This window comes from Syngnathoides biaculeatus, chromosome 22, assembly GCF_019802595.1.
Source record: "Syngnathoides biaculeatus isolate LvHL_M chromosome 22, ASM1980259v1, whole genome shotgun sequence".
Taxonomy (NCBI): Eukaryota; Metazoa; Chordata; class Actinopteri; order Syngnathiformes; family Syngnathidae; genus Syngnathoides; species Syngnathoides biaculeatus.
The window spans coordinates 17,218,935-17,235,952 of record NC_084661.1 but is presented as its reverse complement, the minus strand read 5'-3'; the positions used below and the strand labels follow the sequence as shown (position 1 = coordinate 17,235,952).

Sequence of the window (17,018 nt, the reverse complement as noted above, 5' to 3'; positions counted from 1 at the left end):
CGCTTTTGATGGCAAGTTAGTGAAAAACGTCGTTTACGAAATAACCAAAAGGTGGCAGTGTTGCGCATTACACAGATTGCGAGTTTGATCGTCAACAGTCGAGGAAGACGGGAGACGCTCATGAATGAACGCACTTCGGTGCGTAACCTAATACATATTCATAACTGCTTCTCTGCTATTGGGTTTTGAGGTCGGTCTCAGCCAATCACCGGAAGGTTGAGCTTCTGAATATTAATGAACAGTCTGGAGCTTTAGTCGCCGCATTCTGCCGGCGGACGTCAGAAGGGCTTAGCATGGTCGCCGGCACTACAACATCATCGACACCCGACAAGTTGCTTTATGGTTCATGTAACGTTTTTTTGTTGTTGTTCTTAGAAAAATGAGACAACATAAAGCGACGTTGAAGGTAGGTGAACATCGCCCCCGTCTCTCCGTCGCCTTTCTTCTTGCTAACGAAGCGCTGCCGCTGTCATTGTCATGGAAACGAGCTCAGTATTAGCTTCCTCTTCATCAGTAGTTGGTGACGTCGCATTTGAGCGACTTTTCGGCCTCGTTATCTGCACCCCGACGACGAGCTTGAAAGGGGAAAGCGGCACTGCGGGGCTCGCCGGGTTTTGCGGCACCTTGCAGGTTAGCATGTGGCTAATCCCGGTTCTGATGCTGTGTGAGGAGGCCAGACGTCCAGTTCGCCATTGTTGTCTGCGAGGCCCGTTATTTGCATCCCCATCTGTCACTTGAAGGCGCAATGACCTGCTTGTGTCTGACATTACTTTGTTCAAACCCCCCCCCCCCCCCCAGAACGAGATTACTATTGAATGACATCTAAAACTGCATCTCAATTACACGCGAGGGATGCACGTTGATCAAATTACTTGGAGGATCAAGAATAAGACTTGTTTGGACGGGATGTTTCTCGCCTTGGTGAAATTGGCTCGTTTTAGGGGATCGGGTCTGTTGCATGCCGTGCGCCAGCCTTTATCCGGGTTTACATTTTTGGGGTCAATATAAACTTGGCAGTTTGTGTGGCGGCTAACGCAAGTAATCTCACACGCCCACGTAAAAATTGTTATCGAAATGCAGCTCTGCTTGCTTTTTAGTTTTTTTGGCATGGTAGCTAGTTGAAAGTGGTTGTGTCATTGGAAAATTTGGGCTGACGAGCTGCCAAGTTATTTGTAGGGAGTTCATCATGTCGTCTTTGATGTGTTTTAGACGTTTTGTGTTCAGACAATCACGAGAGGTTCGATTGGCCCAAATGAACCTTTAAAACTTGTCCCTGTGGAGGTACAGTAACGTGAAACTCAACTCATTTCACTACAAGCAGCAGTTTGGTAGATCGAATTAGTGAACAATCCCCCTCCCCCCCAAACAAAACCACATTGCCACTCACAGTTTATGTTTTTAAATATAAAAGAATTGTCTGTTTCAAAGAAAGAAACATAGCTTTGCTTTAGTGTCTATTTACCGTCAGGCTAAAAGAAAAGAAGAAAGAAAAACACCTTGGACGGCTAATGACTAGCATCAGTCTCGCGTTGTTACAACTCTTTAAGCAACTGGTATTTGAACACAAGTGGAACAGCAACACGTGTAGACTATTAAACAAATCACCAAAATATCTAAAAAAATATATAAAACCACTGTCCTCTGTAAACAACAACTCATAACCGTCGCCACCTGTCAGCATCATACCACCGCCAGGAGCAGCACAATGTCCATTGAGTTGAAGTAAAAAAATGTTAAATCCTTTACATTCCATTTAAGTATGTCATTCATGTATGTTTTGATAATTATAATGGAGTGTTATTTTTCTCATTTAAAAATAGGGTCCCAGAACGAAATGACGAACTCAAGGCGGCACCGTACGCTTTTTCGAAGTTTCAATCTGTTTTATTTTTTTACACCCTTGAATGTCTTAAAGGGCTTCACAGCAACTTACACTAAAGTTTAAAACAAATTACGACAACGAGGCATCCAACAAATGTATAACGCATGTGTAATTATATGACCTGACCTCAATTCAGAAGCTCAAGCCCTCAGTTCAAACCAGCAAGCAATTTCGAAACTAAGTATTATGAGAATATAAATATGAGCTCTTTGAAAATGGAATCCAAAAAGTGCGCTATGATTCCTGCTAATCCTACAGAGCGCCGTGGCGACAACCTTGCACTGTGACCCAACGGCCACGGCTTCTCATTCCTCAGCTGCTTTTGTTTGGCTCCCAACGGAGTCACCCCATCCCGGGGGCTACTCCCGGCCAATGACCCCGTTTATTAAAAAAAAAAAAAAACTCGGCCTCCTCCTCAGCAGGCCTGCTGGCCAACAGCGCTTAAACGCAACACGCGTACCTCGCGTGAGCGGTGCAGCGTGGCAGCGGCCATTCATAAAAGTGACTCGCTTATCTTCTTTCCAAGCGAGTGTTGCAGGCCACAAAAGAACGGAAGGGTTGCCGCCGGGTTCGCTCTGGGCCCCGCGAAGCGTTCAACAAAAGCTGAGCCAGATGAAGTGCGGTCACGGGTCCCAAACCGCCGCAACTTGTACGATCGTTCACAGGTTTGGTGTGGTAAAGTGCGGCAAAAACAAAACAATCCGGTATTCGTGTGACTGCAAAGTGCATTTTTTTAAAATATGGACCGTAATTCCCGGCCTACAGAGCGCACCTAACCAGGTAATATAAGCCTCACCCGGTACATTTGTAAAGGAAATACCATTTGGTACATACATACGCCGCACCCGTGTAAAAGCCGCAAGTGCCCACATTGAAACGAGATATTTACAAAGACGGTACACAGAGAGTTTAACGCTAGCGCCGCCGTGCTAACAGGGCCGGTTATAAAAAAAAACATACTGGTAAAAATCACTGAGACGATAGCGCAGCGCTTACAGGCCAGACCGGTAAAGTCACTTCCTCGACACATATATTCCACAGGTCTCCCTCTTACCTTTTCCGCTCGAGTGCCCCCTTGTGGCCGTTAAAAAAAAACCCGCACAAATTAGCCGCATCGCCGCATAAACCCCAGGGTTGAAAGCGTGTGAAAAAAGTCGCTCGCGGCTTATGGGCCGGAAATTACGGTCGCCGTTGTCGTCCCTCGCAGGTGTCCGGTTAGAGGGCGTCGGGTCCCGAGGGAGGAGACCGAAAGGCCTCGGCGGGCCATGGAGCTGTCGGACGGCTTGCTGCTGCAGGTCAACAACGGCGAGCGCTGGTGCAACCGATGGAAGCGACCCAACGACGACTCCGTGAGCCTGACGCAATCTCAATTCGGCACCGGGAAAACGCTCAACTCTTGTCGTTATTTCTCAATCGATTCACAAACCCTTCCAATGTCAAATAATTCCACTTTTTCAGAGTTTTCTAACATTTCCCAGATTTTTTTTTTCCCCCCCAGATTTTGCACCCAAAAAGAAAATGGAGACATTTCCCAAATTTGGAAAAAAAGTTTTGGGAATTTACAATAAATTTCTAGGTATTTTGATACACTACCCAAACTCCTAAATGGCTTTGTACATTTGACCATTTTTACCGAAGAATTTTAAAATATTCTTTTATTTTTATCTTGTGGAGTATTTGTCACATTCTCCCACATTGTCATTTTCCAGTATTTTACATTTTCTAAGCGAAAATCTATAAAGCAATGAAGAAATTGAAATGTCTCATACGTCGTAAATCTTCCTTATTCCAGATTCAAATCACTGCAACTTGAAACAAATGTTGAGCTGATTTTTATTTTTATTTTTTCACATTCCAGTGTGCAATGTTTTCCAAAATGTTCCCGCTAAAATCCCAAAGAAAAAAAGCAATCGACATATTTAGGGCCTTTGCCCGTTTGTCAAGCGATTGGAAAGCGTCCCATCTTGCGATCGTTCGGCTCATTAATTTCTCCACAATTCGCATTCCCGACGTGTGGTTGTGTTTGCGTTGAAGGACCGCAGCACCAGCCCGTCAGTCCTGCGCTGCGTGGCCAGCACGTGGAAGGAGGGGCTGCTGAACAGGAAGAGGCCGTTCGTCGGCCGCTGCTGCCACTCCTGCACGCCGCAGAGCTGGGTAACCTTCGACCCTCGCCGCCGCTAATTAACGCTCAACCGTTAGCGAAATTGATGTCCGGCACCCGCAGACATTTAATCGGTTGGCTTCAGTGTCAAACTGCGGCCCCCGCGGAGTGCCGTTCGTTACTAATGAGGTTTTCGGGGCGCGCGGGGACTCGGCCCGCACGGTTCCCGCGATTGGCGTCTGATGGCATTGCTTTGCATTCCCATCGCAGGAGAAGCTGTTCAACCCCAGCATCCCGTCGCTGGGCCTGCGTAACGTCATCTACATCAACGAGACCCACACCAGGTAGGCGCCCCCAGCTCAAAATCACCGCCGAGGGCAAACTTTGACATCTTATTGTTGACATTTGCAGACAAAAGTGCAATGATAAAATGATGATTGTGTTTCCTTCATTTCATGCTTTGTTGTTAGTTTGTTTACGCGGCTCGTCGCACATTCTGCACTGCTGAATAAAGTCTTTGATTATTCGTTAAATGATGTACACCTTGTCATTGTGGGGAACACCCCCCACCGTTTAAAAAGCCGCTAATCTTTTCAATGACATCACTGACAGTAGTTTGTCTTTTGGTCACATATAGAAATAAATAAGTGCCACCAGTATTTGAATTTAAAATGCCACAGAAAACAGGATTTGAATTTGGAATGTAAAGCGATCACATTTTCAATAGTTATATTTCAGTGTAACTTTTCGACGTTAACAATTCAACCGGCTACAATTCGCTGTCTAAAATTCACCGTCCGTGCCACCAAGCGTGGTTACTTCAGGTCAGAACCGGACAGCCAGCCAATCGCAGTTACGCTTTCTTAGTGTGTGGCTAAGAAAGCGTGACTGCGATTGGCTGGCTGTTTGATTACCAGCGAAATGGAGTTGCTTGAATTTCAGACAGCGAATTGTATCCAGTTGAATTGTTACCGTTGAAAAGTTACACAGAAACAGAACAATTGAAAATGTGATCACTTTACATTTCAAATTCAAATCCTGGTGGCACTTATTTGCTTGCATAAGCACAAAACTTTGGCCAGTTGCAGTCAAACCTTTTGTCATTTTCATCACATTCTGTAGATGATCGGATGTCGTAAAGTTCAACACGTCCGATCTGTCCCGGTGAAATATTAATTGATATAAATAGCGTTTGTGAAATTCTAAACATTTGTCTTCAAGAGCCTACTCACTGAATCGTTTTGCTACGTGAAGGTCTGCCATATGCTCATAAAATGCTAATATTAACCCCCCAAAAATATACTTTACTTTGTAATGTACTTTGTCTTCAATATCAATTCTTTTAAAAATTCTCAAATTTTGGGGGTGATATTGACGCATCTCGAACAATCCACTGCCAAGGTTTCTCGTGCGCAGTTGTCGTGGAAACACAAAAACAAAAGACAAATTGTGTGTAACATCAGAGTCGACGGCTGAATAATTGAAACGTCTCGCACGCGTGTGACCTCCGTCGGGTCTGTAACACCTCTAAACTCCAAATTCTATCCTAAGCTTGTACAGCGGAAACTCCAAAGTGGAACACAAATGAGAGTTGTTGTCATTTAAGAAAAAAATCGTTAATTAATATGCTCCATCTGCCGTAAAACATGTACAGCTTTAACTGCAGTACAAGTGACAGTTACAGTAGAAAACGTGATAAAGTGACATTTTTTTTGTCCCTCAAAATAAAAAAAAAAAGACTCGTGTACGTATTTGCGTTGCTTCGCTTTTATGTCGCAGGAAAGAGGAGGGGAAAAATGTAATGTAACACAAAAGTAGCTGCGATGAAATTGAAGTAATGTAACCGATGTGCCTCAAGGTGTAGCGAAGGCCGTCTCCGGTGTCGATGCCGTCCCGTACGCCAAGTTACCCGTGCGTCTCCGCTGAGTTCAAAGCTTTCCGGAACGCGATTTCTATTTTATTTTTTTAATTGTTGGTCCGGCGCGCAGGCAGCGCGGCTGGTTGGCGCGGCAGCTGAGCTACGTGCTGTTCGTCATGGAGCGGGACGTTCACAAGGACATGTTCCCCCGGAACGTGGTGGAGAAGGTGCTCAACAGCCGCAGGCGAGTACGGCTTCCGTTTAAAAAACCTCCTCGACGAGCGGGCAGGCAATCCAGAGCGCCAAAATATTTGCCAGGACAGAATTTTCTCCTCCTCTGTCGCAGCGTGGAGAGCGCCATCGCCAGCGTGGCCTCCGACTTGGACGCCGGCCACGACAAGTCCGTCACCAAAGTCAAGCAGAAAGCCCGACGCTTCCTCCAGCAGATGGTGGCCAGCGTCTCGCCGGCCTTCATCAGGTAGACGGAAACCTCTCCGAATCTCGGTTGCCCGGCCTTCGCCCCAAAACTTTTGGAAGCTTTTTTTGCGCGCGTCTGCGGCTCAATCGGGAATAAGACAAACGGCGCGAGGTGTGGAAACGTTTTGCTCGGACGGTGAGCCGAAAACAAAACCTGCAACGTTGCGGCCCGACGGCTCGCTCGCTGAGTGGTATCGACTTGTTTGCTGATGAGATGAAGTTGAGCGCTAAGCAAGCAACTCCGCTGCTGCATTGACTTGATCGATAGCCTCGCGCTTCGTTAGATAGCGACGACATTTTTGGAGAACTCAAAAGACCCTTTTACACAACCAGTGACCGTCGCGTTGCCGTTTTCTCTCCAAGCTGCTCAAGATGCCAGACAGGCACGTGGCGTTTATTTGCCACGGCTGGAATGCCAAAATTTTTTTCCCCTCTCTGTCCGATGCAGACTGACGGGCTGGGTCCTCCTCAGGCTCTTCAACGGTTTCTTCTGGAGCATTCAGATCCACAAGGGGCAGCTGGAAATGGTCAAGAAAGCAGCGGCAGAGGTCAGGAGAGCTCGAAAATAAGGCCTCGGTGTCGTATTACGGAGGCAATAAAAGCCAAGTCCGCATTGTCCGTGACGTGTGTGGGGCCCGCGCAGCACGACGCTCCCATGGTCTTCCTGCCCGTGCACAAGTCCCACATCGACTATCTGCTCATCACGCTGATCCTCTTCTGTCACAACATCAAAGCGCCGCACATCGCCGCCGGCAACAACCTCAGCATCCCCATCCTCAGGTGAGCGGGCCCCGAGAACCGCCGCGGCGTGAAAATGGCCGAGCTTTACGTTGCGCCCAAACGTGCGTTTTTTTTTTTTGTACTCTTCAGCACCCTGATCCGTAAGCTGGGAGGATTCTTCATACGCCGGAAAATGGAGGAGTCGGGGGATGGCAAGAAAGACATTTTGTACAGGACGCTCTTGTATGCTGTGAGTTTTTGCTACACTGATTTCAAAACAAAAACAAACAAAAAAAAAAAAGTGTAGTGGTGGCCCAATCGAAATTTACACTTGTTCTCCTGATTTAACCCTGCAGTACATTTGACATCCGACTTTTTTGCCTCTCTTTGGAATTTGTTCAATTGTAAAGCACAAATATTGCATCTCTACGGCTACATTGACACAAAAAGAAAGGCTTTTATCTCCAGCTTAGCTGTTGACTTTAGATAAAAGGTTTTTGATCATCCTGAAAGGGTAAAGTCAAAAAACTACATAAAGGAACTCAAAGTAATTTCACGTAGTTTTGGATTTTAAAAGTTATCCACTTAAAAAAAAAAAACAGTTTTTTTCTTGAACTTTTTTCACTAAAAACCTTTTTCTAAAAAAGAAAATATAGCTTATCATACGTTTCCTGGAATTTTTTTTTTCCTCTGCAAAGATTGTGCTTTTGTAAAAAGAAAAACTCTATTCTTGTCAGAGTATGATTTTATTCTCATAATTTCAGCGTTGCCCTAATACTTCATAGTAATCAGATGCGCGGCAAGTCGAGTATTTGCAAACTATGCATCGCCTAATCTGCTAATGTGCCCGCGGCGATCTTGCACGACTGGAAAAATGTCCACTAAAGAGCAGCGCTTGAGGATTTGAGGATTTTGGCTTGCGACCCGCTTCTCGTTTGTGACACGCGGCTGCGCCGTACATCGACCCGCCAAAACGCTTGCGGGTCGAGCCAATAAGATAAGTGCTATCAGCCGAGGACAGCCGTGCGCGTAATAATGGTCAACTCGTGTAGTTTGACCTTCAAAATCGGACGGCACGTCACACCTCGGACCGTGGCTGCGACCCGGCGTTCTGGCCGACTGTGCGAATCCGTGCGCAGCTGGCAGCCTGCCCGACATAACAAAGTAAACGTTGTTAAGGCCTCTCGTCTTTGCAGCTGAATCCAAGATGAGGGGCTATTTCAGGACAAAGCACCCCGACGGGGGGGAAAAAAGTCCTTGGGCAGCTGCGGAAGGGCACGGTTACGCAACGCCGGTGTCCAAAGGCTGGCTCGCGGGCCGACTGTGGCCCTAATTATTTGGGATTTGCACTTTTTTTTTTTTTTTTTAAATTACCACTGCTCGTGTGCATGCCCTCAAAATAAAATCTCAGATTTGTTTAGAAGAAATCCAAACTCGCATTTTAATCCATTTCACCCCTTATAGAAAAAAATCAATTTATACTTTCACCAAAACAAACGGGTACAGTTCAGTAAAATTAAATATATTTATTCAAATTTTTTGAGTTGACATAGCAAAATAAATTAGAATAAATATATTCACATTTATTGAGCTGTACCTGTACATAGACATGATCCTTAATGAATTAAAGATTGGACCATTCACTCTGATTAGATTAACCATCAAACCGACTTGTTGATTTAAAAAAAAAAAAAAAAAGGGGTTTTGGATCATAGACATTATTACAAGCTTACAAGAAATGGGGGCCAAGCCCTGCGGCCATTTGCAAGTAACTGACACCCACCCTGAGATAAAATGGATGAATCACCCGGCACCATATTTTAGCTTTGCTGCGCTCTTGCGTTCTCTGCAGTACACGGAGGAGCTGTTACGTCAGCAGCAGTTCCTGGAGGTCTACCTGGAAGGGACGCGGTCCCGCAGCGGCAAGCCGTCCCCGGCGCGCGCCGGCATGCTGTCCATCGTGGTGGACGCGTTGCGCGCGGGCTCCGTCGGCGACGTGCTGGTGGTGCCGGTCGGCATCTCCTACGACCGCATCATCGAGGGCAACTACAACAGCGAGCAGCTGGTGAGGGCGCCGTCCGTCGCCAGTCGGCCAGCCGGCCCGCGTGGGGGGTGTCTGAACTCTTGCGTGCGAGCAGGGCAAGCCCAAGAAGAACGAGAGCTTGTGGGGGATCGCGTGCGGCGTGTTCCGAATGCTGAGGAAGAACTACGGCTGCGTCCGTGTGGACTTCAACCAGCCGTTTTCCTTAAAGGTGCGCCGCCTCTTTTCAAGGACTTCTTTTGAAACTACACGTCGTATTACAAATTGCGTCAACTTCAAATCACTTTTTTTTGGAACCAGGCAGCTCACAAAGATGCTTAATTGCAGACCTGACAGGTGATTGGGTGCAAGTGAGAACCAGATATTTGGATAGATACAATAATCGAGTCCATTTTCTAAGTCAACTATTCCAATTTTCTCATTTTCCTCATTGATATTCTAGCAAAGGTATTTTTTTTCCATTTTTTTTTTCATTAGTGTTAGCAAAGAATTCAAAACCTCTTGGGCAGGCTAGCAAATAGCATCAGTCGTGACGTAATAACCCCTGTAAGGAATCGCTATTTGAACACAAACGGCTGAGCAACACGGGTACACAGACAATTTAAAATGAAGCTAGTCTTACTGCAACTTCCTGAGCTTAATTGGGACTGTCTGAGACCCGCATTCAAATGTAAAAATGTTATTTTTCCATTTTTGACTTTGGGGGAACGACCATCAAAATGACTTATTGGTGGTTTATCCCCACTTGTTCAAGATTTTTGCTGCTCGACTGATTTCATTGATTGTGTGCCTTTTCAACGCAGGAGTACCTGGACAGCCAGAGAAGCCGCCACGTGGCGCCCCCGGTGTCCCTGGAGCACGCTTTGGTTCCCGCCATCATCGATGCGCAGTAAGCGGGGCGCTCTTCCTCTTCTGCGCCTCTAAAACCCGCAATCGAAGTCCCTGAAAGAGCCCGGTTCCGCCCTCTTCCCGCCGTCACTTGACATTTAGCGCAGCGCGCCGGAGTTGACGTTACCTCGGGGTCATCTGAGTTCAGAGCCCACCCCCCAGCTGACGCACAATGCTCCGCTGCGGCCGCACGCGTTTGTGTTCGAACCCCCGCAATATGAAACGCGTAACGCGATCTGTCTTGTATCAGGCCCGACGCTCAGCCGTTCGAGGGTCAGAACGACGACGACGACGAGGAGAGCAGAGAGCTTCCCGAAGACCTGTGCCGCCGCCAGCTCATTAGCAACCTGGCCAAGCACGTTCTTTTCAGTAAGGCGCTCCTCGTGGCCGGACATCGTTCCTTCCCGATGTCCCGAAGCGTGTCGGCATTTCCCTTTTGGAAAACACGGCCGGGCTTTTAGCAGCAGCAGCAGAAACCGGTTCTCCCCAGCTCCTTCAGCTGCATTGTCCTCGACAATTTATTTATTTATTTATTTTTTTTAAAATAGCCTGCAGCCAATCACAGCGCCCCCAGCTGCATGGCATGTTGTTTTGGGCCAATAGGAAACAGGGGGGGGGGGAGCCCAAGAGGGCCCGGAATGCGGCAGCAGCAGTTCTGCCGCTTGCGCCGTCCCTCGAAAGGAAGCAACGATGCTTACGATGACTCCCTTCCTTTTCTCTCAAGGCTTTTTTCTCTCTCTCTCTATATATATATATATATATATAAAAAAAGCTCTTGTGACAGTTATTCTTTATATTCTATTTAATTGAACATTGACTTACATTATTGTACATATATTACATATTATAAGACTATTACATGTAGTATTCCCTTTTTTCATTTTTTCTTGTTTTCGGGGGAGACGTTGGAACACATTCATGGAATCTCAATTCATCAACAGAGAAATGATTTGAGATTGTTCAAAGTATGTAAACATTCATTGACAGTGCAGGGTGGGAAAAGTATAGTTGTCGGCCGGCGTGCAATTTGAAGTAGTTGCTCTAAAATGAATTGTTTTTTTGTGCGGTAGTAGTCGAAGCAAGCTTATTGTCTTGTGAGTGCTTAGATGATGATCAGGTCACGTTTTAGGATTAACAGTTAATGCAGGAATATGTCTTTCCAAAGAGCGCACCGTGTAATTACACTGTAATCCCAGTGTATACCTTGTATTTCATAAGATGATGTGTTTTTAGATTGGAAGAATTTTTTTATTGTGGAGCCCTCTTGCAAAGTTGAAGGCGTCGCGCCGGCGTGTCTCAATCCCTCAACATTCTTTTTTTTTTTTTTGTCATCTCCCGCAGCGGCCAACAAGTCGTCCGCCATCATGTCCACGCACATCGTGGCCTGTTTGCTGCTCTACCGACACCGACGGGTATGTTGCCTATGTTGTCGTTTACCACCCCCCCCCCACCCCCGCATTTTTAATAGTTTTTATTTAAATCCACCCCCACGACGACGCTTCCCTGCTTTTCAGGCCTCGTGCCGACCAAGGTGAAAGAAATGTCACAGAGCTTTCTGCATGCTAATGAACCCGCCATCAGGTTCCTTCCCGAATTGGCTTGTTTCCAAACGAGTGCCCCCTGCTGGTCGTGCGGCGCATTTTCTGAGCATGGCAAAGTGAAGGAAAAGAGCTTTCCCGCCCCCCTGCAGGGCGTGGCGCTGTCCAAGCTGGTGGAGGACTTCTTCAACATGAAGGAGGAGGTGCTGTCGCGCGACTTCGACCTGGGCTTCTCGGGCAACTCTGAGGACGTGGTGATGCGCGCGCTGCACCTGCTGGAGAACTGCATCGCCGTCACCGGCGGCGCCAACCGCAACGGCGAGTTCACCATCGCGCCCGGCCAGACGGTGCCGGCGCTCTTCGAGCTCAACTTCTACAGCAACGGCCTCTTCCACGTTTTCATCGCCGACGCCATCGTGGGTACGTTGCGGCGCCGGAACAGTCGAATAAAATCCTTTCATTATCAAACAATAAAAGGAAACTTCATGCTCATTTGAATTATTGTTTTGAAGTTCTAACTAAGTGCAGTATGGAAGAATATTAACAACATTCATGTTCATTTTACTACTATTTATTCGTGTCCAGCCTGCAGCATCCTGTCCCTGCGGCGAGAGCAGGAGGCGGAGTCGGAGGCGGAGTCCGCGCGACGACCCCCGAGCGCCCCGGCCGCCGACTTGCCGCTCAGTCAGGAGAAGGTCATCCGCAAGGCCGCCGGCCTCTCGCACTTCCTGGTCAACGAAGTCGCCGTGGCCTCGGTACGTACGTTCTGCGGACTCGCCGGACTCGCGCTGATGATCGATTGGTCGTTTGAAAGACGCCCTGAAAGTATTCATTGGTGTCAAGAAAGTACAGGTGTGCCTCGATTTACGACTTGAGTTTGTTCCCTAACTCAAAATACCGTACGTCGAATCGTCTTCCCCCAATGGCATTAATGGAAACGCCATTGATCCGTTCCAGTACCCTCTCCGCCCACAAAAAAAAAAACAACAAAAATTCTTGTTACAAATGTTATTTTTAATCAAAAAGTGGCACTCTACAAATCATACAGTAGTATCATCACTGAACAGAATGTGCCAGTTTGTCCGTCAAGATTTCCTGCATTCATTGCGTGGCTCCTTCTGGTGAACGCGCAGTGGCCACCAGGGGGCAGTACAACACACACACACACAAAATACATATAGGCAAAGAAGATAGTCACGACTGCTCAGTAATTACTGGTAGTCGCTTTGCACTGAGAATGAAGACTATCCTTTGAATCTTGTTACTGTACATTGTCTGTCTGCGTGTGTCGTATACAGCATCTTTTTTTTTTTTTTTTTTTTTAATTTGGGGTCCGGTTTTTACTTTCCTGTCTTGTGTCGGTCCGGCAGCCCTGTCAGACCCTCTACCAGGTCTTCCACGAGGCCGTGACCCGCCTGATCCAGTACGGGGTCCTCTACGTAGCGGAGGTCAGTTCGGGGAGGACCACGCCTCCCGGGACTGGCCTCCTCCGGACTGATGGTTTTGTTGTGCGTCAGGAGGACCAGGAGGAACTGAGCCCAAGTCCCACGGAAGAACCTTGGCCCAAAAGGTTCCCCGAGCCGCTCTCGTGGAGGAGCGACGAGGAGGACGAGGACAGCGACTTCGGAGAGGAGCAGCGAGATCGCTACCTAAAGGTTGGCATCTGTCCTTGTTTTGGTTCGGACCTCATTTTGGTCAGCTCAGCGCGCAATGGCCGCCTTTTCCCCGCGTTTGCGTCCAGGTGAGCGCGTCGGCGGAGCACCAGGAGTTCTTCGTGTTCCTGCAGCGGCTCCTCGGCCCCGTGCTGGAGGCGTACAGCGGCGCCGCCATCTTCGTGCACAGCCTGAGTCGGCCCGCCGCCGAGCCCGAGTACACGCAGCGGCTCTTCCGATACCTGCTGACGCGCACACACAGGAAAATTGCCGCTTACGGTGACTGCCTGCCTGCCTTGCCTGCCCTTGAGCAAAAAAAAAAAAAACTAACTGTCATGCCCTAAAATATGTATTTGAGGGCATCACAAGACAAGTGAAGGTTTAATCAGCAATTTCATGAAGTATAAATGTGCCACTGCATTCTCATACTGCTACTTTTCCCTTTTGTTAACATAATATTTTTCATTCAAAATATTTATTTTTAATCCCTTAATGGAAATGCACCTTTAAAAAAAAAAGTTTTACGCTTAGTTCTTTTCTCATTGAATTTATTAAAGTAGCATTGTAAGACTATTTCTACTATTTTTTTACAATACTAATTTATGATTGATTGAGATTATCAAGTGTCCTAAAAGTTAATGACAATTGATCTGAATCTACAGTATGTTTATTAAAAAAAATGACAAAGAAAAATAACAATACCACTACTATTCTTGCTACTACTAATTATAGTAACTGTAAGGACATTAATAATACACTTAAAGGGAATATTCAGTTTTAATTTCTGAAATATAAAAAAAAAAAAATCAAGGGGTAATTTGGAATGTTTATAACCCCTGATAAAATACCCATCCCCCCCAAAAATGTAACTTAATATTCACATCTCCAATAGCAAAAAGAATAAGAACTGTTATAATTTCATTTAAAAAAAATATAATAGGTGGGAGGACTTTTTAAAAAAAAATATTCTTTTATGGAATAACTACATTACTGGATAACTATATTGCATTTCAATGTTTTTTGTTCATTTTTTTCCCCCCTCAGAGTTCACTCTGAGTTGCGATCGTTTGCCCCTCGTGCGCTAGTGCAGTTCACTCATCTTGACGAGTTCCCTTTTTTTGTCCTCAGGTGAAAGCGCAACTCACTACCTGGTGAAGAACACAGTGAAGACATTCAAAGATCTCGGGGTAACCTTCCCTCCCACCCCCAAAATAATCATAGATATATAGAAATTGTGAATGCAAATTGGATGATGACGGCACGCCCGCGTTTTCCCCGCAGGTCCTCAAGGAGCGACGAGAGAACGGCGTGAGCACGCTGGAGCTGAGCGCCACCTTTCTACCTCAGACCAACCGCAACAAACTGCTGCAGTACATTTCAGGCTTCACCCTGCTGTGACCCCGAAATCGAACCTGTAACCCCCCCGCCCACCACGCCCAGGTCGCTTCAGGCTCCCTTTCCCGACATAAAGGGCTTCTTACTGGTTACTATGACGAATAACGATTCCAGGTGCTACCAGGAAGTGCCTTCTTGTCAAAAAAACAAACAAACAAACAAAAAAAGACCCTCTCCTTTCACCGTAGCGTTACATATCCATAACTTTGTATTATTATCAATTGACGGGAAGCGAGCGAGCCATGGAGCACCGCAAACAAGAGCGCTGTTGTTTATTCTTACTACGTACACATCAGATTGCAGCTGTGAAGACAAATAATACTGATTTTTGTTTTGTTTTTTTAAAGACATACTTCCACACAACAGGTCTAAAAAATTAGATTTTTTTTCCCAGCTTTGCTTATTAAGAAAAAATTGTAGGAAAATGCTGTAAAAGTGCAGGAGGTGTGCGTGGCAGGTCCTAGCAGAGGAGTTTTACCGTAATTCCCGGCCTACGGAGCGCACCTGGTTGCAAACTTCATCGAGTACATTTGTAAAGGAAATACCATTTGGTACGTACATACATACTCCGCACCCGTGTACAAGCCGCAGGTGCCCACGTTGAAAATATTTACAAAGAAAGATGGTACAGAGAAAGAGTTTTACGCTAGCGCTAACGCCGCACTACTGCTAGCGGGGCCGGTGTGACGGTCTGAGCGCTCCCCCGTGCTGAAAAGTCCCCTAGTGATTAATGCGCATGCGTTACTAAACGGGGAACTCTGGGTACGTAGCAGACGCTTACTGGGAAATCACCCGGTCTCATAGTTCCCCTTCTTCTACGAAAAGGGAGCTAGCATACGTTATAACTTTAACCTAACCTTCAAACAAAAGTTGATCAAAAGATATACACATATGCATTCTTACCTTTTCCGGCCGAGCGCCCCCTTGCGGCCGTTAGAAAAAGAAATGCACAAATTAGCCGCATCGCAGCATAAACGGCAGTGTGAAAAAAGTCGCGGCTTGTAGGCCGGAACTTACAGTAAATACTTCTTCTCAAACGTCGATGGTTATTTCATCTTTCATCATAACTGCATGCGCTATTGCAGATTTACGAATGAAAGTGATGTATGGAAGGATGGCAGCATGTCAAAGGATTAAAAAAAAAAAAAAAGAAAGAAAAAACTTGTATGTGAACGAATTGGAATGAGGCTTGCTGACATTTTGTGAATTTCAAGCCTCTGCGTGTACTGTGCTGTACTGCATGTTTGCGCTCATGGACACTTTACTGTAGAATCGGTGTTGTATTTATTTAACGGTCCCAATTGTGTGAATTATGCCGAGGAGAGCGAGTACCGCTGAATGTACGGCGGCGTCGCGATTGTCGTAAAACTCGATCGGGCGTAAAAAATTAATATATAGCATATGGTACGGAATGTGAGAGAATGAACAAATGTGCACATAGCTGTGTAGGGTTAAAAATGCCTGTATCATGGGAGCAGGTGCCTTTTTTTAAAAAAAAAAAACAAACACTGTGTTAGTCTTTTATCTGTATTTTTATGCATGTTAACATTTCAGAATCATAAAGAAAAATACTAATAAGACAAAGAGAATCACCAGCGTCTCCTAATTTTTTTTTTTTTGTTTTCTTTCTCAGAGCAAAGCACAAATGTCATTGTTAGGTTTGTAAATAAAGTAATGATAGATGTTTGACAGGGGGCAGGGGGGGGGGGTCTTGATTCGTTTCTTGCGCTGCTAAATGACGATTTGACGCGATGACGGAAAATTGGTGTGTTCTGTTATTTCGGACTTTGTGAAATCAGACAAGTTCCAGTCCCAAATGTGCATGCGTGGCTAGTCGCTCTCTTTGTGGCTGGATTTTTTTGTCAATATTCTTGGTTTTGTTTTAAGAGACTGGGACTGGCATTCTAACTTGACAGAGTAGTCGTGTCTTGTAAATATCATTCTCGGGAGGGTATTGAAACACTTGCAAACGTCCGATCTTTTAGTCTTTTCTACTATACAACCAGTTTCTTGTGTTCAATAAACATGGATGGCTGTTGAGTGTACTTGTGTGTGAACTCGGTTGATATTTTGACTGGGACTGACTGGAATTTGCAACTTGACACGGGGGTTGTAAACGTGATAAGGTCACGTAATGTCCAAAAACTGGTGAAGATCTTGGAATTACCACACTTGGAAGCAGAGTCATTCCTATATATGGGTGAACTTTTGCAATATTTGTTATATTTTATGTATTTGTTGCAATACTTTATTGCTGACAAATGTAGCACACGTAAAATCTTCTAGTAATCCGCTGTACACGAGTTTCCAATGGCAAACGCGTCTCTTCACTGTGCATCAACTCTATTTGTGGCTAGTCTTTGTCAAAATTCTTGTGTTTTTGTCGACAATGAAGGTACAATTAGAACTTGAACTTCTTTTTCTTTCGGCTTGTCCCGTTATGGGTCGCCACAGCGTGTCATCTTA

At 46.0% G+C, this 17,018-nt stretch overlaps 1 protein-coding gene across 1 annotated transcript; it reads left to right on the top strand.

Annotated features, from left to right (window-relative positions):
- The first annotated feature begins 35 nt into the window (after positions 1–35).
- On the top strand, positions 36–16,597 carry gpam (glycerol-3-phosphate acyltransferase, mitochondrial). Its single transcript, XM_061810655.1, has 22 exons — positions 36–138; positions 376–406; positions 3,090–3,231; positions 3,917–4,036; positions 4,254–4,327; positions 5,972–6,085; positions 6,188–6,319; positions 6,767–6,866; positions 6,962–7,098; positions 7,189–7,288; positions 8,891–9,103; positions 9,177–9,290; positions 9,883–9,968; positions 10,218–10,336; positions 11,309–11,379; positions 11,658–11,925; positions 12,091–12,260; positions 12,876–12,953; positions 13,023–13,160; positions 13,247–13,436; positions 14,286–14,344; positions 14,439–16,597. Exons 3-22 carry the CDS (start codon positions 3,148–3,150, stop codon positions 14,553–14,555), a joined length of 2,484 nt encoding a protein of 827 aa, XP_061666639.1. The 5' UTR covers positions 36–138; positions 376–406; positions 3,090–3,147; the 3' UTR covers positions 14,556–16,597.
- The last annotated feature ends 421 nt before the right edge of the window (positions 16,598–17,018 follow it).

Coding starts and splice junctions, on each gene's coding strand:
- gpam (XM_061810655.1), top strand. CDS start 3,148: ATGGAGCTGTCGGACGGCTTGCTGCTGCAGGTCAACAACGGCGAGCGC. Junction 4,328..5,971: donor ATCAACGAGACCCACACCAG/GTAGGCGCCCCC, acceptor TCCGGCGCGCAG/GCAGCGCGGCTGGTTGGCGC. Junction 12,954..13,022: donor GGGTCCTCTACGTAGCGGAG/GTCAGTTCGGGG, acceptor GTTGTGCGTCAG/GAGGACCAGGAGGAACTGAG.